The 24,031-nt window shown below is 44.2% G+C and overlaps 1 protein-coding gene across 1 annotated transcript; it reads left to right on the top strand.

Moving 5' to 3' along the window:
* Nucleotides 1-682: 682 nt before the first annotated feature.
* On the top strand, nucleotides 683-22,473 carry LOC144474199 (uncharacterized). Its single transcript, XM_078188844.1, has 11 exons — nucleotides 683-866; nucleotides 956-994; nucleotides 7,444-7,635; nucleotides 8,925-9,019; nucleotides 12,145-12,384; nucleotides 13,847-14,200; nucleotides 15,726-15,997; nucleotides 17,741-17,919; nucleotides 19,912-20,040; nucleotides 20,545-20,730; nucleotides 21,425-22,473. The coding sequence occupies exons 1-11, from the start codon at nucleotides 722-724 to the stop codon at nucleotides 22,453-22,455; spliced, it is 2,862 nt and encodes a 953-aa protein (XP_078044970.1). The 5' UTR covers nucleotides 683-721; the 3' UTR covers nucleotides 22,456-22,473.
* Nucleotides 22,474-24,031: the final 1,558 nt, after the last annotated feature.

Raw genomic sequence — 24,031 nt, 5'->3', positions numbered from 1 at the left:
CTGGATATAGTAGTCTAGATATTATAACGATTATTATAACAGTCCGCTTATTAGAGTATATATTACCGCTCGAAAATGTTTCATCACTGGTCGCATGGTTTTCATGTTGTTAATTAATGAAATATAAAAAGTATCATTAATGCTAGGTTTATAACTAATTATCATGTATTTTTATTTTAATTTCGCAATAAATCGTGGAAACGCTGTAACGAATAACTATAAATTCTTAACTAATTAAAAAAAATCAAAATAGAATTATAAAAATAGAGCTTTCAATTTTAAGCTTACTTAAAGTGAATTTACCACCATTATTATTATTATCTATTTTAAAATTTTAAAAATATTAGATGTCCCATTTTTGAGACATTGGATGACCAGGAAATAAAAGTAATTTAAAACTATAAATTCATAGTTTGCACTATGAACTTATCTTACAAAGAAATATATATTTATAGCTTATACTATAAAGAAATATGTTTGCAAAAATTGCTGCAGTACCAGCAATAATCGCGCCGCGAAAGCACCGTGCTCGGAGCAGGGTCGTTTCTGTTCTCCATACCGCGATCACCATAAGCGATGAAGTATTTTCGAGCGGTCGCGTGGACTCGTTTCGTGGAAGCGTCTGCCACGTTTAAAAAGGTTCTAGGGCGAACTAGGGTGGTTCTTCTGTTAACAATCAGGTTGCCTGCACGAGGGCGTGAGATACGGGCCAGGTTCAGCGATGATGGGCTCGCGTAGATGCGAGTACTGCTACTGCATCTCCGGCGCGAGAAGATGCATCAGACCGAAGTGCCTGTTGCCCCTGCCAGGATGCACTCCGCTCTATGCGCCGCACTCCTGTTGCCCCGTTGCCTACAATTGCACCCGTGAGTGTACTTTACCGCTACGTCGCGAGTTCGCCGCTCTCCCGCATAACTCATATCGTTTCTCTTCTTCTTTTCTCCCCCCTTCGAAGATCTCCACTCGTCCACGCTGGCGCCGATCATGGGAAACGGTGAGTTCAATTTCATCTTCGCTCACAAAGACGAATTAGCCGGCCATTGTTTGACCAACCACTTCGCACAGCCAATCCTTTGGAAACGAGCACTGCCTCGATTCGTTGGCAAACTGTACGTGGTTATGCAAATTTTTATTAGAGACTGCTGGAAGAACGCGAGGTGTCAAACAATAGTCTGTTAAGTAGCAATGTTAATTCTATTTCTTTAAGTTGGAAAGTAACGATAATTAACTAATTAATTGATGAAATGCTAAATATTGTTACTGTGAAGAAAATGGTACGGCGAGGGACTTGTTTAATCCAATTCTACGTTTTATTGCTTCGAGAGATGTGTAGGTTGATAATGGTGACAAATCTTTTCCAGAGACAAGTGTTGAGTAAAATATCATAAGTTACGTATTATAACCACTATCGTAACAATGAAACAACTTTAACAAATAGAAAGGAACTTCTCAAGTCATTACCTGGAAAGCCGTGGCTCACCAGCTTGTTTTTATTTTACAATGATTTTATAAAACTTATATATTTAGAGTAGGAACTTATCCACTGCATTCGATGTTCATGATCAACTTATACTTGTGTTTTATCGCCATTAGAGACTGAGAATGGAGCGGGAAGGGTCAACGTTACAGCGAAGACACTCAATTATGAAGCCGATCTATTCCAGCAAGTGAACATCCATCTCCTAACAGACCAGATCGAAAAGATTTCAGCGTAGTCCACCGGGAACGAAGGGACAAAAATTGATCGACGCTTAATCGCTTAATTCCGCGTCCGCGTGAAAGTGGACGAGAGCGCGTCGGATTATTTTCGCGCTTTATAATCCGCGGTTCATTTCGATCCCGCTGTTTATCTTCCGCAACAGCTTTAACGATCAGTCGCGGCCGAGAGAATGCAGTTCGCCCGGTATTCCGGCAAAGCCTGCCCCCCTGACAACGGGGTCCGTCCGTGCACGGCCGCGGCCGGGAAGTTTAACGCGATAAAAAGCAAAGTTCGGGCGCGGGTCGCCGTATCAGTCCGCTTTTGAGGAAGAAGCCGGGGAGCCGTAGCCGGCCGAGTTTAAATTTAAGCCGAGCTTATGAGGAAAAATCGCATCGCGGGACGAAATCGTGGCGGAGAGACGCCTCCTGTATGGCGAACTTTAATCCCCTTAAATTGCGTCGGGTTTTATCGCGGCGCCGAGTACCATCTAATTATCGTTACGAAAGTCCCTCTCCCTTTTCAAGAGATCTCCCCGGTGGCCCCCCCCCCCCACCTCTTCTCCCTTTCGCCTTCTTTCTTTCCCGGGTTTCCGGGCGAACAAGAAACTTTTTTCCGCGGGTACGTACGCCGCTCCGTCTCTCAGTCTCTCGGCACCGTTTCCCTCGCTCCGTCACTCTCTCCCTTTCGCCTTTCTTCTGCGGGCGGAGTTAAGAACACGCGTCGGAAAGTTGCCGGGAAACGTTTAGCGCAATAAAGCATGGTTACCGTCGCCGTTACTTTATCCCGTGACACTCGCTTCAGAAAGATTTCCGCCATCGTGCGTCTCCCATTCCCGCCAACACCTCGCCCGCCACCCCCCCAGGCGGCCAGTCTCCTTTTCTTTTCCGCCCTCTTGCTTGCCCGTTCACTTAACGCCCGGTTTCATTCAATTTTACGAGCCGACCCGACCCGGCCCGCGCCACCGGGAAAACTGGAAATCACGTTCCCAGGTAAATCTGACGCGCGAAGGCGCAACTTCCCCCATGAATCTCGTTCCCCTCCCGGTTTTTCCGAAGGCGCGCCTCTGTTTCCATCTTCCGTGGCAATCGTTGCACGCTTTCGCGGCATTCTCATCTCCGCATTTTTCCTTACCGATCTCCTCTTCACTCTCTCTCTCTCTCTCTCTCTCTCTCTCTCCCCCCCTTCTACTCTTGACGGTGTTTTTAAAAGCATTCACTCCGTTATTTTCGGCGGGGTTCGACGAACTCCGGACCGAGGGAAAAAAAGTTCCGCTCGGTCGATTCCTCCTCTCCAATTTTTTCCCGCCTTCTCAATTCGTTGCACTTCGGATTTTATTTCCGAGAATGCCTCGCGATGTTACCGGAAGCCGAGAATATTCATCCCCCCCCCCCCCCCCGCCTTTTTCCGGACCTTTTCTTTCGCCGGGTTTTACGCGACCGGGGAAATGCGAGTCGGATCTTTGGGACTCTTACGGGGTACGGTAGCCGTTGCATGGTTAATGTTATTGTGCTCGTCGTGTCTGAGTGACGAAAATGCCGTCGAAGAGACGGTGTAAATTCTTTAAATATCATTAAGTTTGCTACAATTTAAAGTAATTATATTCAGAAAATTATTTTGACTTTTCTTGTCGAATATATACGATAAAAGGGATTACAATAGTTTCCACCTTGAGAAGTTAACGAAGAGATGGCAGAAAGTGAAAAAAGATAATAAACAATCTGTCCAGAAATTTATAAAAATTAAATTGTAGAGCGGAAGTCGATAATAAGTTATTAAATGACGATAATTAGCAGAGTTTTAAGGCGATTAAAACAGATGATATCAAATAAAAGACAGCAACGAATGAATTCAAATCAACCCTTATTTTTCCTTTTCTTTTTGTTAATCTCTGAAAGTTAAATCAAGCCTTAAGAATAGTTTTAACTAACATTTTTGCGAAGTTGTTATCATATATATTCGAACAGTATAAAAGAAACAGTATCATCAATTAAGGAACGTGTCCTGTTAGGTTTTCGTGCCGGTGTGCTCTCAACGAGAAATGAAATTCCGTGTTCCCCGTTCTCGCATATTTAGGTCGTCGGACCACGCCGCGCAGCCCAATTTTCAGCAGCCGCTGGTCGACGCTCGTTCAACGGCCAGTTTCGCGTCGCTGTTTAAAACTTTAAAGCGACCCCTAAAGCCTCGTTTCCACCCCATTACGCGGACGCTACCGACGCCGCCGCGCTCTCGATCCAACCAACGGTATTCGACAGCGTAGCCTTATCGGGCTTCTTTAATTGTTACTAAAACTTTTATCTACAGTTTCGCACGCAATTTAACAGCAACCGTGCGAACGCCACCTCCGCGACAGACGCGATCCTCGCTACTGTTGCTCGAGTAACTCGGCTATTCGAACGCGATGTTTCAGCGCGCGTTTCTCGCCGGCGACGTCGAGCGTCTCATTAATTTTCAAAATCATTAACTCGAGACTACGGCTGATATGTTATTGACTCGCGTCAAATGTTTGGCGGTCATTAATTCCTGTTGAATTAGCACGATCCGAACGACGGATTATAAATGGTCTTATTGTGTCGCCGCCGGACCTATTACCGTGCCCATAGAAACGCTTTATTCGGAACGATTTTATTCATTCATGAATGTTGATATTGTTCGAGTTTTCCGAATCGAGACGCGCATTCTCTCTCTGCCGCGATTAATACGGGGAATCTGTGTCACGAAGCGTTCAATGCATACGCTCGGGCGGCGCCGCCTCGATGACCATTATATACCGAGCTGAAAGAAGTCGGCAACGATGTTGAAAATATTATTCACGGCTCGTTCTGTTAAAATGCAAGAAATTTGTATTGCGATAGTTGATCGTGCTAATAATAATTTCCATGATGCGCGTTAGCGTTTAGCAGATTATGTATAAAATAATCCATCGTGTCACGTTACAGTGCGAGGGGCTTACGTTTCTATAGTTCACGAAAAGCGAATATTATGTATCCTAATTTTACTAAATATTCTATGTTTTGTCAGTATATCTATACATGTATTATTGCAATTATTATACTAGCAAGCGCAGCACATAAATTACAGTAGTTCATTGTACGTTAATCCATAATGACACAATGGATCACTGTAAATTCAACCGGACAGAATCCAATAAAATAGCAAAAGATATGAAATAATTATTGACACGAGGTAATAACTATTTCTTACATAAATTTACACAGCAATTCTTAATTAATATAATATAATATCACCTGACATAAATTACAGTAGTTTATTGTACGTTAATCCATAATGACACAATGGATCACTGTAAATTCAACCAGACAGAATCCAATAAAATAGCAAAAGCTATGAAATGGTTATTAACACAAGGTGATAACTAATTCACTTACATAGCAATTCTTAATAAATATAATTCAATGACCTTGCAACTATACATCAATTCACGAATGAAATGGTAATTTAACCAAACGCGGATCCAAAGTTACGAATAGCAACGCGACCAGGTCGCAACGTAACTCGATCACGTGGTAATTATAATACTTCGAGCATTTCGATCGCGACGTCGCGCAACGGCGAGGTCAAGTCGGAAGAAGTTAGCCCGATACAGAGACGCGGCGGTCGCCTAATTTATGGTGGTTCACCCGGGGCAGCGTCCTCGTCGAGGTCAGCCGTGTCCGATCGGCTAAATAACGATCACGCGAAGCTCGTTTCGCCGAGGACAGGGGGGGTTGGGGAAAACAACGGGTCCGTCCCGTCTCGTGGAAAACGCAGTGACCCCGTGATAACGCCCCCGGGTGACGTTTCCAAGATAGAACTCCGCCCGGAAACGGATCATCGGCCGATATTGGGTTCCTTCGATCCTCTTTCGGCGCGATCCGAAGGGGCGAGAATGGAGCGACGACGACGTCGGCCGCGGCAGGAGATTGGCTCACGGTGCTTTATGAAGTGCTGTATCACCTTCCGTCGAACGGATCCGAGAGAGATTATATCCTTCTTCCATCCTCTACCAGCTTCGCCCCGCCCCTCCGCCACCCTCCGGGAAACCGTCTCGTTGTTCGCCGGGGGTTGGTCGCGTTCGCTCGAAAGTTAAATTGCGGGATTTCTCGCTTGTTGATTATCATCGCACCCTTTGAACCTGAACGCTGGAAAATGGAATCCAGGGGCGGTGGGGTGGTGCTGGTCTGGGGGAGGGGGGTCGTGAAATACGTTATCGCGACGCGTTCGGTTTTAAAGCTCGGCCCCCGTTTTTTTTCCGGCGGATTTCGCGAACGAACGGCGGATTCGAAATCAATGGGTTTTGCGCGCGACATTGGGGATGGGGCTCCGGGGGGGGTTGTTACAACGCCACCCCCCCTCGGACGACTGCGGACGGGCTGGATCGGTCGAGGGGATTCTGCAGGGTGTTCGCTTTTTATTTCGTAGCCCGGGTCCTTTTTCTTGCGCGCAGGGGTTGCGATGAAATGGATTCGCTGGGGTGGCGTTTGCGAAATCTTGCTTGATGGGATACGGGAAGGGGCGCGGAGATTCTGTGTTCTTCTGGTTGATGTTCACGCGGAGGTGGATTACTGTGGACTAAGTCAATTAAATGGACGCTATTTTCAATGAAAATATTTTGTTTATTGATGTGGCGGGGCGGGACGACGGAAGCGATTGGGTTTTGATATTTCGGGTTTCTGAGGTCGTCGCTCTTTCGTTACACTTATTATTATCATTTAGTATTTATTACTATTATTATACATTCTTTATTGTTACTATTTTCATTGTTATCCTATTCTGAATGATATTACTTCTTTGAAACATTTTTCATTCTCTTAACATAACGCGAATTTTACGCTATATACGAGAAGAGACGTCACCGTTGGACTTGGGCATAAGTTCTCCGAATGTCGTGTCGCGTGTTATAATTTCGGATGTATAAACTTGGTTTTCTTTACGGGGAATACCAGATTACGGCCGTGACACGTGACGTTGACAGCGGAACAGGTTAACACCCCACGTAGCATTCTCTTCGCTGTTAAAATGTTTAGAACCGTCACGATTTTAATCATCCCTTGGTAGAAGAAGAAGTGAATTTATATTTATCTTGTAATTTAGATTTAATTGAACCTTTAATTATTAATGGCAGAACTTTAATTTAAATTTAAAGGAACGGAAACTGGTTCGCAGATTTTATGTAATTATTACAGAATTTAGTAGGTGTGAAGTAAAATAGTACGTCGGTCAATTTTAGAAATATAAATACGCTTCTTTCAATCTATTATGATTACTAAATGAGCATTTTATTTAATTTTCATTGCATTCCAGAATAAAAATTTACAAGCTAATTATTACTAAAAATCAGCGAGCCCCTCAAACTACGACAAGAAATTTAGATCGCATTACAGTATGCAAAACAGTTAAAAAAAGAAAACGAACCATAAAAATACAATCTCCTCGCACACTTCTCTCACAAAAAATGATAACCACCGATTTGCACATCCTATACATCTCAAAGAAATCAAATAAATCGTCGTACTGGAATATACCACTTCGGTTGCAAAGTTAGCATTCCAACTTCGACAATGATCGATTAATGCCAGCGAAAGGATCGTCGGTGGTAGGGTGAAAAGGTTTCGGAAACAACAGTAGTTTTTCAAAGCAAACGAGAACGGACGCACACCGTATCGGATTGCCACCACCGGCGATGCATTCGGCGTGCACATTCTCTTCAAGTAGACGAGCTAAAGGATGCAATTTCCATTTCGCAGGGTGCCGCGTGGGCTCCCGCGTGTACGAGGAGGGCGAGATGGTCAGGGACATCGAGTGGAAGGCCGCCTGCGACAATTGTTTCTGCGCGATGGGCGCGGTGCGTTGCGTGCCGCTCGCCTGCGCTCCGCCGCTTCAAGGATGCAGCCCGATCGTACGCGAGGGTCACTGCTGCCCGTCCACCTACAATTGCAGTGAGTCTGTGGATCACGTTCGCATCAGGGTTGCCGCGATTTCGCCCCGCCCGACACACGACCGCTCGGCTCGCGTTTCTACTTTTCGTTCGTCCCGCCTTGATCGTCTTCGACGAGCTAGCCACCCCTTCGTTGCCACCGTACTACCGTCCTACAAAGTCAGAGCACTCACTATACCTTAAATTTAATTTAAAACACAATCTCCAAGGAATCTGTTCGAATAATTTCTATAAATAAAATTGAGGTTATAGAACTATATAAAATAGAATAAATACAGATAACAAATTCTCTATAGCTTAGTATATAAAATACAGACAATAAATTCTGTATAGCCTAGCAAAGGTGAACAATTATTCCAATAAAAATGTTCATATCACCGCACCCATACAGAGTCGAACACGTCGTACACCATAGAACGATCGTCTTTAATGTTAACTTTGATTTCGCGAAGCTTTGGACAAGCAGCTTTTTCGCCGAGCTTGTTATTCGAATTAACTAACCACCAGTTCGCCCGGAGGGGTCTCTAACGAGATTTTATTCGGGCCACTCAACGAACGCTCCCGGCGTGTTTCGAGCGTTAATTGAGAATTCGGCAAGTTTCATTTATTTTCTATATTTAAGGTAAACACGCGCGTCGCCGTTTGTTCTCGTTTCTTTTTTATTCTCTATCCTTTTTGTTTCGCGAGTCCGGCGGGGGGGTTGCATCCGGACCGGTTCTATTTATTTATGGACTGTTATTCTTGTAAACCTCCGGGGAAAATAGTTTTCGGCGTTCCAAGGTGTTCGGAATCGTTCATTTTCGTTCATATACGCGCGCGCGTTTTTCGTTTTTCCGCGCCTAGGGATAGAACAATTCCTTGAGAGTCCAATAACAGTAAATCTCGGACGATCTTATTTAGGATGGTACAACAGTGGTGCGCGCGGCTTCTATAAGACTCGGATATAGCTGACAGCAAATTTACCGAAGGATCTTTTACTTTACTTTAGCCGACCTACTGAACTTTTCTATTTATTGAATTATTTCACGTTCGACGCGATTCTGTATGGAGAAGCTAACGAAGTTTTCATTGTTCACCGTTGCATTTTTGTCATCGTTCCATGGCGCTTGACGATACAGCCGGACGGAAGTAGATCCTTAATCTTTCGTATCGACGCGAAAAAGTGGCCGGAAACGCGAGCCGGGTCGCTCGCTACACGGTAAAGAACCCTTGTGCTCTTTCACAACCCTGATTACCACCTAGGTGTTCTAGCCCGAATGCCATAAGAAACTGACAGATTAAACATTCAAGGCGGTAGCATCGAGGTTAAGGCCACCCAGAACTACGCATCGTACGCGTTCATCAGCAAGGACTACGCCAAGTTCCGCAAGGAGACCAATTTCTTCGTACGTTTTTCCTCATTCTTTCGTTTTCTTCTCTATTAGAAATTATTCTTTCCTTTCTATAACGTCGCTTGCGTGCTGCAATTTAATCTGTATAGGGCGTTTAAAAAGTCACAGGAAGGTTCTTGAGATCATTCGAAGCAACTTTTTCCTTTACAAAAATTTGGCGAGCCAAAAATTCTGTGGGGAATTGTTAACGAGTTATTGGCGAGAAATGCGTTGTTTTTTTAAATAAACCATAACCATAAATTATAATTAGTCTAAGTGTAAAGAAAATGAGAATCAGTTGAGAAGCTACTCGCTGAAAAGCTATTTGTTGAAATAATCTCATCGAATAAAAAATGGACGATAAATAAAAAAAGAAAAAAGAATTACATAGATTGTTCTCTATTATAAAAATTCATCCCGGAAGAGGTTAAACAGCAATATAAACGATATAGGACGATTTTCTATGCTGCGAGAACGGTTGTTAAACCGAGGGCATTTAGGAGGAATAAATCTTTCTTTGGGAGAGGAATTTCTTTGGGAAAAAGGATACGGTGGGCGAGGCATTCGATAGTATTGAGATATTAACTCGTGTTGCAGCGCCTATGTTTTCGTATTTTCCGATACGCTAACGGAACAGCCAGACTCCGACACCAATAAATTTCACGTATCCGAGAATATCGGGCAGAAGGGACGTAAAACCGACCGAAAAATCGCGCACGAACAAAGAGAGCGCGCGCGAGAGAGAGAGAGAGAGAGAGAGAGAGAAAAAGAGAGAGAGATGGTGGACCGTAAAACCGAAGGAGGAAAAAATCGGTTTCACCGTTCGATCCTCGTACGGCCGTCTCCGAATCACTGTCCCCATATTCCCTGGATGTTCGCCGCGCAGGTGACACGAAATTTTAACATCCGAAGGACGTGCCCGCGGCACGCATCACAGGAAAAATCGTCTTCTCCATGGTGAGCGCGGAATCGAATCGTATTTCCCGTCGAAATCAACCCTCCCGACTTCTTCGAATCATGATTTAACATCAATCGCGACGACGACGACGACCGTCCGACACTGTGAAATTCGTTCGAAAGGTTTCGCACCTGCCACGATGTTTCAGACGTTTTTCGCGCGTTCCTTCGAGAATGAATTTTCATTCGGCGAATAATCGCGCGAACTCGCGTATTTCGTTTAATCCACCATCGAATTTCCTACGCGCTGTCCGGGGATGAAAATATCGTAATTAATTCCGTCGGACTTCTGCCGCGGCGGGGCGATTGTTTGAAAAACCACCCCCGGATATTGAACAATAACTCCACAGAATTATGGAGTTTATACGAACAATAGTTAATTCGGTGAATCGAATTCGAGGCTTCTAACCGAATATTTCTCGCGGTGCTGTCCCAATTAATTTCTTCAGACTTTTACTGTAATTGCGTGGGGGCCGCGGAGTCGATTAGATTAATCGTTAATTTAATTAGGTAAATTGTTGTTCGGTCGGATGAATGGTTAATTCGGTTAGATAAATTGTTAATTCGATTGGATAAATTGTTAATTCGATTAGCGGGATCAAAATGTAAAATTTGAATTTAAAAAATTCTAAAAGATACACAAAAATCGCGGAGATATTCTCGTTCGAAAATTAATTTTCACCCACGAGATTCTCTTAATTAATTCTCTCTCGATTTACACAGACAACGACCAAGATCATCTCTCGCCTAAGATCAAGTTGAGAATCATTTCGCAGCGTCATTTCCGCTCCGCCAACTCGCCTCGGTCAAGATTCGATCGAGAGAGTCGGGTCGTCGCGGTATCGCGTGTCCACGAAGTTGATAACGGTGGATATTAAACGTTTTCAATATCGTGGCGGCAAAACCGCTGGAATAAACGGTCCCGTAATTGTTTCGAGCAGTTGGGACTTCCCCCCCGCCCCCGTCACTGCAGCGGCGTAACAGGCACCACGACTGTCCAATTCGGAGCCGAAGTCACTGACGAGGAATGCTTCACTTCGCGTTCCCGGGATTAACTAAGTTAAACGTCTAACCGGCGCGACGCAGCGTCCGTTCCGGCAGGATTGCATTAATTAAATTCCATTCGGGTTGTAAATCACGTGGCCCTCGCCGGGGACGAACTCTTGCATCGATGACGACAGCGGGACCCCGTTCCTCCTCCTCCTCCTCCTCTCTCTCTCCTCTCGTTCTTACGCTGTCAATGGCGCATTAAACGGCGTCGCCCATCGCCGTCGTCGAAATAGAATTCCCCGGACCCCCCGGTTGAATCTCTTGAAGTACGGTAATCCATCTTGGGGGGAGGGGGGCGACCTTTGATATTTCGTTTCAATGAAATTCGATTAGAAATCAGTCGCAATTTGCCACTCCCCCGCTCGGGGGCAACCGTGCAGAATTTTCGTTCCCTTTTACTTCCGCGTGCCTCTTTAAAGTCCCTTTTGCCGGATGAAGTGTAACATTCGGTCGGCTCGCTGTTAACCCACTGAACGGTAACTGTACCGTACCGCTTTGTAGAAATATCGACGCGGAGAGAGTTATTCGAGCGAAGGATTAAAAATGTGGAAGAAAATTAAATTATTCTAGATTCATAATTTGGAAAATGTTTAGCGTATTAAACTGTTTTAAATTGAGTTGCTGCAGTAGTCGTTTTATCTTTCCATTGTTACCACTCTCTTGACTGTTAATTTATCAGCAGAAGCTCCTATTATTAACGCTTTATGGTAAAAATTTTTGTTTCTATTTTAATTTTATTTGTCTTATTAATCGCAAAAGGTATTTAATATTTAAAAATTTATACCATAATATTGAAGCTTGTAGTACAATTGAATACATATATCTCAATAATAGATACAAGTTAAGGGTTGCTATAACAACCGATCGGGAGGAAAGTCGATGAATTGTTTATATCGTTCGCTTACATAAGAATAGAACAGCATTATAAAATTGCAAAAATAAGAAAATCAGCCTAAAGCGTTCAAATAATTAAAGACGAGTCTCGCTTTCTTTCGTCTTCTTATTCAACGCTACTTTCCACGGCAAAGTTTCAGAGCCTCGCAGTTCAATGATTGAACAAACGAACAATTGAACAAATGAACGATACGCGAGATTCTCTTTAACAGTGCACAGACGAGGAATTTTCTGCGTAGCCGATAGCGGAGCAAATAACGAGCCCGCCGGTGGAGGGACGAGGGCATCGAGTGGTCGAGGAAAGGATCGATTCGAGCACGACGGTGCGCGAGGAATCGTCGTCGGCCCCGACCGACTCCACGTCCTGGCCGTCCACGTTCGAGACCGACATCATGGACAACGAGATTCTGGTCGAGACGGTGGACTACGTGAAATCCAGCCCGGAATTCGCCACGACGACGCCGGCCACCCCTGAAGAGGTAATCCCCCCCATGGTCGGGAAAACGTCGAACGACTTACTCTCACCTCTTTCTCGCTGCCTTTCCGCGAAATCCGAGCCTCTCGAAGCCGAGACATCCTCGAGGATCTTGTTCCGTTTCCGACCATTCGGTAACATTTAATTTGCGATGTTTACTCGCGGCGGATTTTTATTCGCGGACGTCGTTACAACCATCGTAAAACCAGGAAGATGCGCGAAACCGTAAAAATGAGACCAGAAATTGCGTAGTGCCGGTTTTGCCCCGCGGAAATGCTCGTTCCGCGAACCGGATGGCCTGTTTTTATACGGTCTCAATTTTGTTCGAGAAATTTTACTCTTGCCCACCCCGCTCTCTATCCGCGATCGCGAAAATATTCAAGCCGGACAGTTTTATTGGTTTGATATGTTTACTTTTATTCGTCATGTGCACCCGGTGCTTTCGTTTCCCACGCGAGGAACGCGCCCGTCACGTGTGCGGGAACAATCGCGACTCCGTCGCGGTGACGTTCGAACCGAGAAATGTATTTTCGGTTCTCATTGTATGGAAGAGGGCTTCGTCGGCGAGGAGGAGCTAACGAATCGCTGCGGAGAAGTTTTATAAGCTCGACCTGTTAATGTTATAAGGAAATGGTGATTTTATATGTTGCGATATAAATATTTCTTCTATGGTTTAGGTTGAAACCTCTGTGAAATATATTCTATAATTTTGCACATTTTAGGATAATTCTAGGATAATTGTCAGAAGAAGTATACGTAGTGTGATCGATAAAATGTATAACAGAGTTTACGTTAAAAATATATCGTTGCAGCTAAATTGTTAAAAATACATGGTAGCCTAATTTGGAAAGACTATCCGAGTTAGAATAGTCTTCAGTTTCTAAAACTGTGGGCACAGATAATATAGTTAATATTTAACCACAAAGAAATTTTTAACTTTATCTTGATTCACTATCATTTGTTAACAGTCCTAAAAAAATCTGTTCCTTAGAAACAGGTGAACGTTGCTCTAATTTGTTAATTTAATTGAACAACTTACTGACTGCAGGATTTTATAGAAACGATTAGCCTACGATTTTTCTTAAAGAATAAATAAAAAAACTTTTACACGTTTCCAGAATATTCTAACATTGTCAAAGAGTACGATAGGTTAATCGAAGTGAAAAAATAGCAATATTTGCAATTGGAAACAGCGGAGAAATTGAAAGCACTTGATAACGTCGATACCTGCACTGTACTAAACTATGCAAGGCTGCTAAAAACTGCTAATTTTGCAACTAAAAAGCTTGGATTTTGCATAAAAATCCACGGCTAATCTATCACCAATTTTTATCAAAAGACGTGAAATGTTATCTTTATTGTTTAAATTTCCTGCGCTTCGGTTTCTCGACTGTTTTTCGACGCCCATGGTAGAAATATTTTCCGTCACCGAAAAGCATGTTCCACACGCAATCGTCGCATTGCAGTCGACAACGAGCGTCGAATCGACGACCTTGGAGTCGACGTTGCCCAGTAAAGAGGACGAGGATCCGTCGAACGACCCGACAACGACGACGACGACGACGAAGACGACGGCGGCGGTGACGACGACGTTCTCGACGAGCGTCGCCGAGGGATCGACGATCACCGTGATCGAGGATCTCTCGTCCGTGGCGGACGCGGCGACGGAATCGACAACTCTGTTACCGGAAGCGACCGGAAACGATACGGCGACGGAGGACTGGAGGAGAATAAACGTGACTCTGTGGAGTAGGGACACGATCCACTCGAACGCGACGAGCGCCGCGTTCAAAGAGGAGCTCGAGCACGGGAACGCCACGGTGAGCCTGCTAGCATGCCCGTTGAAATATCATTTGCGGCTAAGTGAATTGCAAAACAGCCAATTTGGACGTACACAGCAACATGGACAGGCTACAGTTGTTACGGGAAAATGCTTCACTCGTTTTTACAATTCTAAACCGAATCGATTTTATCTTTAAATTTCGAATTTTTCTCGGCTGATTTAACTCTTTTAGTGTCGGTGGAAAAATAGGTGTCTGGGGAAAAGCTCATAATTCTCTCGCAATTAAATTAAATCATTTACAGTGTTTTATAAATATTATTATTTATATTTATAAATATTTTATATATTTTATAAATATATTTTGAGCTAGAATTCTCCAGCAATGCGAATAGAATGCGCAACGATGTATCGTCGCTGGCGCTTTTCGCAACTTACGCGAACGACTATACCCATCCATATCCGGCACTAAAAGAGTTAAAGAATTCGTCGAAACATTCCGTTTCTCTCGACAAATTAACAGCCATCATTCAATCACGTTCCGCGTAATTCGCTTAAAATCACGCGCGAGGCTTTCAGAGTTTCGAAAATGAAACGAGTGATTTTTGGGTGAATAAAAGTTGCGAGCGGGCTTGATTAAACATCGTCATCCGATTGATCTGCACGAAAACGAAATTTTTAGTTCTTCGCGCGGCCTGTTTCACCGGTCGAAAGCAGGATTCGGGGAATATACCTTTGAAAAAATACGAGCAGGTACGAATTAACGTGAAAAGAATTCATTCGTCGATCATTGATCAAAATCTACCCGGTAGATGTGTCCGGTCCTCTCGTTCGCCTCATTTTTTTCTATCTCCAGTTAGTTAGTTAGCAAATACCGGACGAAATATGTTAGCCGTTAGACCGGGGGGGGCGGGAAGGATTTTATTTGAAAACGAAAAAATATTTGGAAAATTCTACGCGGTAATTGGACGGGTGTTCCATTCGTCTGATTAATTATTGACTCGCAGCGGTCGGTGTTGATTTTTCGACGAGATTTCGCTTCGATTTTCGTCGCGAATTTGCGCCAAGAAAACATGACACGAAAGAGCGGTGATAACTAGATTATTCGGATAAAATCGTTGAAAGATTCTGTCGATACAAATTTCACAGGAGAGAATTTATTAATCATGAATATTCGTAGCAATTTTGTCGTCCGAAGCAGTTTTTCCTCTCAAAGATTTAACACGAACAAATAAAATTACACAAAGAATTGTAAATCAACTTTTTCGATTTGCAAGAGAATATTTCATATTTTGATGTTTGACAAATTTGTCTAGTTTCGATAATAAATGAATCGCGAACGGAGATCACTTTGATCGAACCCGGGATTGCGAATCGTCGCGAGCGGCGCTCGCGTCGCGCTGTCAATTTCTGTAGTGATCTTTGAAGGATGCTCGCGAATAAACAGTATCTATAATTGAAACCGGCGAGGGATCGATACGAGCGTGAATCAGTGCCACGGATGGCGGAACGGCGTTCCGCTGTCAGGGAAATTAACAGTGGTGGTGGGTACCTGTTGCGATTAGATGGAGCCGGCCGAGTCGACCCAGTCCATAGGCAAAGGAACGGTCAACAAACCGTCATCCACCGTGCTAATGCCGGACGACATTCTGGTGATGAACGTCACCGTGGAAACGAACGTCTCGGTGGGTCATATTCAGGGTGTCACGGTAAACCCGATTAGGTCAATACCGCCGGACGTCGAGGCCATACTGAACATCACCCCGAAGGACAAGGGGGTCGACTACGTTTACGATTACAGCGAGCCGACGCTGCCGCCGTCGCTACCGAATGTCAGGTAAGGTAAATACCAACCCCTCTGCGTGACTCCGAACGCACGGAGATCCGTGAATCATGTATGATCCGGGATGCTCTAGTAGGGGAGACCTCCGGAGGCTCCATATGTACATCCTTTGGAGCAAAGATAGGGTAGACGGTGCTAAATAATATTTTAATGTTCTCGTAGCGCGTTTATATTTTCGAGCAACAACGAACTTGCGGATTTTCAGCTTAAATAAAGAAGATTGAAAAATTAAAGTTTCTAATACGCAGAGGGTAGGTGTTAAATGAAAAGATTTAGCTGTATATAGTTTCACAGTAATATGTGCGATAAATATTATTTGCATCGATTTTAGGAAGCAGTAATTTAGTTAGAATTTTCTTTTTGTTCTTTTTTCAGCATCGATTATGCAAAACTGTTTCATTTTGTTCTGTTCGAAATTATACACAGAAATTTCTAAAAGAACTAGTTTTAAAAACAAAAATGTTTGAAACATACAAATTATTACATAAAATCTAGTTCTATACTAAACTGTACACATTCAAGTACATTTACAGTAGCCTCTAGCAAATAATTTCTCCAAAGAATGCCCGAGATAATGCAATTCGACATTGTCCACCATTAAACGTTCAGCAAGCGGCAAACACATAAACATCCGCAGCCTGCTAAATAATTCACTGCCATTTCCCTAACGCGCTGTGTACAGAAAATCATAAATTCCCATACAAAAAGGGCGGGATGGGACAAGGCTCTCGTCCTTTGTAACCCGGGAGAAGTCCCTCGTCGAGAACACTCCTTGCCCGGCTAAAACCCTCCGCAGCCGAGTTCCATCCCTCGTCCTCGACCGGTGTCACTGGCAACCCTATATATATATGTATATATATAGTCCCCGCAATCAGTCCGCTGGCATCTCATAAAAAATTATTTTCCTGGAGAAACGAGTCCCCCGTCGAAAACACCCCTAAATCTTGGCCCCCGCCAGGACACTCGAAACTCTTCATCCCCTATAATTCCGGCGGAAGGCAAACAAGCGGCCGCGCGCGCGGCTACGCGAAAGAATTTATTTCACCGGAGAGTCCTTCGTTCCTCTCGACGCCTTTATCAACCCCCAAAATTTCTCCCCTCTATCTCTGCGCTTCTCCCTCTCTCCCCTTCTTTGCTATTTCTCTGTCTGTTTTCCGCTATTTTTTTCTCTTTGTTCTTCGCTATTTTTCCCTTTCTGTTGTTTGCTATTTCTCTCTTTTTTGCTCGCTATTTCTTTCTTTCTCTCTCGCTCGTTATTTCTCCCCCCCCTCTCTCCCCGTCTCTCTCTTTCTTGCTATTTCTTTCTTTCTTTTTCTCTTTGTCTCTGTTACGATTTTTCTTTTTCTCTTTCGTGCTATTTCTTTCTTTGTCCTTCCCTCTCGTTAATTATTTTCGTCTCTTTTTCTCACTTGCTATTTCTCTCTCAGTCTCATTATTTCTCTCTCGCTCACCATTTCTGTCTCTCTCTCTTTCCCTCTGTCTCTATTTCTTGATATTTTTCTCTTTTTCTTTCTCCCTGTCTCTTTTGCTATTTTTCTCTTGCTCATTATTTCTCTCTCGCGCGCTCTCTCTCTCTCTCTCTCTCTTTCTCTCTCTGTCCCTCCATCCATCATCCATCCGTCCCATCCGCGCAAACGGCGCATACGTAAGTGAACGGCTGGGGCGGATCTCTCGGCGCAGAGAGACGCGGTTCGCAGGAAAATAAGAGGATGGATGGTGATTCCGCGTTTCACGTAGGATAATTCCGTTCGTGGCGGCGGACGCGCTGGTGAAAGACAAGACAGTTCCGTCGCCTGTCACCGGATATCCTTCCGGCTCGGTGGTCGTGCCTCTGGAATTGCGACCGACTGACACTTCTGGATTTTACGATATCGCCACTCAGGAAAACAGATTTAGCCCGCCCGTCGAGACCGAAGGTAGGTTCTACCTTCAGGAACGAAGGTTGGAAAGGCGGAAAGTACCGCGGCGTCCTTTTCCCTGGCGAAGCCGTTAGCGCCTTCGCTAACGCGACGTTTGCGCGGCTTATGCCAAATTAAGAGTTACGACGGTTGAGCGAACGCGGCGAAGCTGTTAATTTTCTTTAAAAAATAAATCGTGTTGGGATAATAATTTGGCTAGTATCAATTTTTAATATGGATTTAATATTGGTGAATAACATTGCCATAAATTTGTTGTAAACGTGCCATAAATTTTCTATAAATTTGCTATAAATGTGCCATAAGTTTGCGATAACATTGCCATAAAATTTTGTCTTATACGCCATTTTAATGATAATTTCAGAAAATAGCTTCTCACTGTTTTATTTGGAACACCCTGTATAACGTATTACAGTTCCTATTTGTCGACAGTATTTACTGGTAAATTTATATTCTTTATTGCAATCTTGGCATCGATCAAAAACTCGCACCAGTTTTTGCACACTCGAGAGAAGCGTCGTGTGACGCAACGGTTGCGTCATCGGCCTCGTACGTGTTATAGGACTTTGCACTCCTGTAACGTCGCGCAACGAAATCGTAGAATATTCTACCTGAGCTCATTTTAAAGGGCAAAGAATCTACTTTGACACCGTTTCACGAAATTTTTTTAAAAGAATCTTTCTTATTGTAAGACATAATAAAAAAAAACTGCAGTTGCCATTCGTTATTCGATATTTCTCGAATATGAAAGAGTTTATTCACTTAAACAAATTGTTTTATAAATTATTTCGAGCGCGCTTTTACCATCAACTTTCCAAAATCGATCTATGATTTTTTTATAATAACTTCAGCGTTATTTAAGTAGCGTACTTTAATTAATACCCCATTTAACAAGCGTTAAAATGTTGGAACAATTATTGTTCGTACATTTGTGACCGAATCCGTTTCCTTATTTCCATTCCATCGTTGAGCGTTCCGACGATTAATGTCGACCCTTTCCCCGCCCCCCCTCCCTCTCGTTTTTGTCTTTGTTTTTGCCGCGCTCCTCTCTCCGCCAACGACCAGTTTGCGGAAATTCATTTCGCAAAATTGGAAAGGTCCCAGCTGTTGCCCGCGGACACCAGTCGCGTTTTTGACACGGACGCGTATCGCGGGGCTGACGTTATAAAATTTCGAGTCGCAGGCGATCGGCGTGACGCTGACGCGCATTCATTTCGCGAAACTGTACACCGCCACCGGTGGTTGCGCGCCGCGAATCCGTCGCGACGAGCCTGACAGTTCCTCCTCCTCTCTCTCTCTCTCTCTTTTTTTTTATTCCACTGCGGAATCCCGTAGATTTATCTAATTTATGAATTATACCGCTGTTGGATTTTTTTTTGAAATGTTCTCGCGTCGCGTTCCCGTGTCCCCCGGACCTGTGGAGATGATCGTGTGCCTGATTTCGTAACCAGTGCGCTCTCCTGCTCAACAAATGTACGAACAATTTGCCGGTGCGCGCGTTTACGATTAACGGCAAGTGGTGGAACGGTGCTCGTTTTGGAGCGAGCATAGGTTGCGACAGGATTTAGGACTCGTTTTATGGTTAACGAAAGGAATATTTTGTCACTGTATATTTTGAAGTACATTATAGTATATTTTAAAGTATAATACAGTATATTTTAAAGTATATTTCAGAATATTTTAAAGTATGCTATAGCATATTTTAAAGTATATTTTAGTGTACTTTAAATCATATTACAATATGTATGTATTTTAAAGTATATTTCAGTATATTTTAAAGCATATTATAGTACATTTTCAAAACATATTACAGTACATTTGAAAGTATGTCACATTATAATAAATACAAGAAATATAAAGAATACAAGAAATATAAAAAATATAAGAAATAAAAGAATATAAATTTACTAAACAAAATTGCGTTCAGTTCATTACTGTTAATAGCTCCGAAACACAGTCGGTTTCTTGCTGAAACAATCTTTCTGTCGCAAGGTGGTTTCGTGCCGCGCGAGCCGCCGTATTTCGACGCCCCTTATCATTCCACCGATTTGAATCTGGAAATTGGAACCGGCGTCACCGTGGTTCCCGCGCCAATCACGAATCCTCATCGTAAAAGTGACGGTAACGGATCTTCCTTTATTTCTTTTTTTTCACAAGCCTATCGAAACATTTTCTCCGACTCTGCTCTCTCTCTCTCTCTCTCTCTCTCTCTCTCTCTCTCTCTATGGTGCATATGAAATATCAGATTTTTAAGTGAGTATATAAAACTGTATATCTTTTCTTCAAAAGCTATCGATTTAATCAAAATGTGCTCCACTTGGTACAATACAAATCAGCATCCGCGTTACACCTATCGCGACATAACTCGGCAAACACCTCAATTTACTGCAACGTAAACCGACGCTAACGTTCGCCGCGTCTTTCGCGCATTTCGTTGCAACGATGGCACCGCGTTGCACCGTTCCCGCGCATCACATTCGCATGTTACACACGGCTCGCATTTTGATATTACACCGTTACGTGTTCGTCTACCATGCATGATATTCCGGTTCTATTTTCTTCCGGGAATCATTCTCGACTTTCGGCTCGACGAGACACTGTTTTCTGTTTCACGAAAACCCCCAGTCAGCAACTGCCTCTTCGAGAACATGGAGCACCGTCACGGCGAAATTTTGCCCAGCAGCAGCGTCTGCGTGATCTGCATGTGCTACTACGGCGAAGTGGTGTGCTCCTCGGAGAAGTGTCCTCCTTTGAAGATCGGCTGCCGGCGGATCAACACCGACAAGACCTGCTGCGGAAAAATCGTCTGCGGTACCGTAAAACGACTGATCCGCCGCGAAACGATCGATTACGCGCGAAGAAGCTTATTAAACAACAATCTACATTGATTTATAACATTTATATTTTATATAGAATATTTAGATTTCATATATGATATTTATATTTTATATATGACAGTTCGCGAAATGATAAGACGAAGGGGTGCTTTGTTTCAGGAGCTGCGAGGTTTTATTTAGATTCTACTTAACCCTTTGTGCGCTGTTGTCTTTTCTCAGGGGGCATTGTGATTCTAGTATATCACTAGACATTAAAGTTTATTACCTAGTATGGGGAATTAATTTATTATAGCGCAAGTTTTTGAGAAATGTACGTTTCTCTGAAGAAAGCAAATCAGAATGTGGCACTGAGAGTGCAAAGGGTTAAATTCTAATTTATTTGAAAACTGTACGATAAAAGAACATCCGACGACATTGACATCAAAAAGTAATCCTAAAAATACGACTATGAAAAATGTCTTACCATAAACCTTGCCTCCTCGAACAAAACGCTTCCTTCAGAAACGCCCTCTCCCCTATCATAAAAAACAGGCTCAACATTTAACTACTCAATTCACTCCTTTGACGGTCTATTTTTGAATAAATCATAAAATCAAATTTCTAAAATAGACGAGAAGAATTATCCAAGATCTCGTATGTCCTAAATAACCATTCCCCGACTCTTTCAGTGGAGGCGGACGAGTCCCCGACGCTGGTGTTGGACCGTGCGGACGCGACAGCGCCGTCGCTCCACCAGCCGATAGTATCGCCGGACCCATTCCGTGACGTGATCAAGACCGAGCCAGCCCCTGATCTGCCATCGTTGATCGAGGACATGCTGCCGTACCTGGTGGAGCACGGAATCACCACGCCGAGACCGAGCAGCAGCAGCAGCAGCAGCACGACCCTAAATCCTCTGCAGAGCCAGGGCTCGAACCAGCTGCAGCAGTCGTTCGGCTTCGACTACATAGACAAGCTGACACTGGTCCGTCCTCCGTACGACTACAGACCGGAGGACGGGGGAGAGAGGCCGGCGGGGGGGACCAAGTACGTCGTCAGCCAGGACAATCACGCGAAGGAGCCTGCCTCGGATGGTTATTCGAAAGACAGCGAGTCGGGGAAAGTGTCCGCCGAGAGACTCGATCACGATAAGATCGGTGCACCCGTCATGGAACAGTCTACTAAGCAACCCGAGGATCGGCCTAAGAATGCCAGCGATCCTAACCCTAGCCTCGAGCTTATTAAATCGAACACTTCAAAGAGCGACGAGGCTCTAGCAGAGTCAGAGGACTCGTCGCAGGTAGGGGACACCAAGGTCCACCCCAGCACCGCGAAGATCCCAGAAGCTACCCCTGAACCAGAAGAGCCCATCTTCTCTCTGGACAGTGTCCTCGATCTACTATTCTCGAGCAACAACGAAGCTTCCACCGAAAGCTCCACGGAAGCTTCCACAACCACGACCAGCAGCAGGTCCACGACACAGTCGAGCTCGAGGTCGACGGAGGACAGCCGAGGGCCGATCACGGAAACCGGCACACCCCCCTCGAAGATCCTTGAGAACGAGATCCCGGTTTCAGTAGCCAGTCTGCTCAAGCTGGCCGGATGTAATATTTACGGGAGGATGTACCGGGTCGGCAGGATCATCACCGAGCTATCCGGACCCTGTCTGGAGTGCAGGTGCACGGAGATCGGCGTCCAGTGCAAGCAGCTCCAGTGTTGATTGCGGCCGCCCGGTTGACGAGCTTGTCTTTCTTTCTTTCTCTCGTCCCGCGGTGAGATTGGGGAGGGAGGGGGGGGGGGACGGATTGATGCATTCACTGCTGTTTGACACTCTCGTCCGACGGCCAACCAGAGTTTCACGGGGATCCGGCTTTATCGGAAGGTGGTCCGGTCGCGATCCGCTGTTCTTTGACCCTACGGAAACTAGATTGCGGGTTTTATGGCGGTCGCGGAGTACGGAACGCGGTAAGCCGCGGTACAAGGGTGGCACGCCGGAACTCGGAACGGCTTCTAGGCTGAATGCCGGAATTCTTGATGGAAGATGCGACTCTTGCGAGACAGCTCCGAGGGAAACGATCCGATCGCGGGGAGTTCGAACGGTCGCGATTTCGGGGTGTTGTGATCTACTGTCGTGGACGAATGGCTATATGGACACCTTACACAAAGAGATATACTTCTCCCGAATTGGTCCTTACGAGGCGAATGTTTTTTATTTTTTAAACTGAATGACTGACAAAGTCGAATCGGGTTTTTCTAATTATTTTATCTCTCTAGTTTTATTTAATTCCACAGCGATTAAAATGAATAGGAATTAAGTAGAAGTTTCATTATTTTCCAAACGGTTCTAATAAATGAAAAATTGTTTATCATTCTGCGTATAAGTTATATTTAGATTCAGCGGCTAGGAACTCGAATTTCGACGCAAATTTTCGTAACCACGATATCGATCATTACAAAGTAACAAGATCCCTCGTTTCCCTGTTAATTGGTGAATTAAATTGGGTCTCTCTCTCTCTCTCTCTCTCTCTCTTTCTCTTGGTCAGATCTTCGACGTCCGAGTGTTGATCAGTTTCCCTCTAATTGGTAATTAACATGGAACTGCCCCTAAATCCAGAAGACTGAAAAACAAATCGAATCGAGATCGTTAACTTACCTTCCCTTCTATTTTTTCTGTTCGCTAACTGCGCCTTCATTTCTCTCTCTCTCTCTTTCTCTCCCTCTTTCGAGACGCGAGCAGTGAATACGTTGATTCGTTAGCGTCAGGTGCTCTTCCGTAGCTCTCGCTTTCGTTTAGCGATTAGGTTGATCGGAGAACGCCGCCACGGTTGAACGAAGTTTTGGATCGATGAAATTTATCGGACGCGCTCTGAACGCTTTCTTTATGCGGAATAATAAAATTGTTGACTATGTTACCATAAGTATTTTGATTAAAAATTTTTATAAGATGTAAAATTACCATATCCTTATGACCATAACAGTCATACGCAGCTAACAAGGTTAAATCGCGTTGCAAAGCGAACCACGAACGTCGAACCTACACATTGAAATTTAACGTAACTTTAACTATTCTAATTTTTGTAAAATTGTTAATCTAAAATCTGTCTTTTTAACGCGAATGCATTGGCGCGGTGGTGCAAAGTCGGGCCGAGTGGCTTCCCCCGCCTTTTATTCCGACGGCGTCGTTGACCAGGACGTAAACGCTCCTCGTAGAAGATCTACGGTACGGGAAAGATCGATCAGGATGTAATTGTGAGGAATAGTCCTTCCGTGCTCCGCACGGATAAGTGGATAAAGAC

The sequence above is a fragment of the Augochlora pura genome, chromosome 8, assembly GCF_028453695.1.
Source record: "Augochlora pura isolate Apur16 chromosome 8, APUR_v2.2.1, whole genome shotgun sequence".
NCBI classification, from domain to species: Eukaryota; Metazoa; Arthropoda; class Insecta; order Hymenoptera; family Halictidae; genus Augochlora; species Augochlora pura.
The sequence above is the reverse complement of the archived record's forward strand: the minus strand, read 5'-3'. Positions and strand labels throughout refer to the sequence as shown.

Coding starts and splice junctions, on each gene's coding strand:
- LOC144474199 (XM_078188844.1), top strand. CDS start 722: ATGATGGGCTCGCGTAGATGCGAGTACTGCTACTGCATCTCCGGCGCG. Junction 867..955: donor CGTTGCCTACAATTGCACCC/GTGAGTGTACTT, acceptor CCCCCTTCGAAG/ATCTCCACTCGTCCACGCTG. Junction 7,636..8,924: donor CCCGTCCACCTACAATTGCA/GTGAGTCTGTGG, acceptor TAAACATTCAAG/GCGGTAGCATCGAGGTTAAG.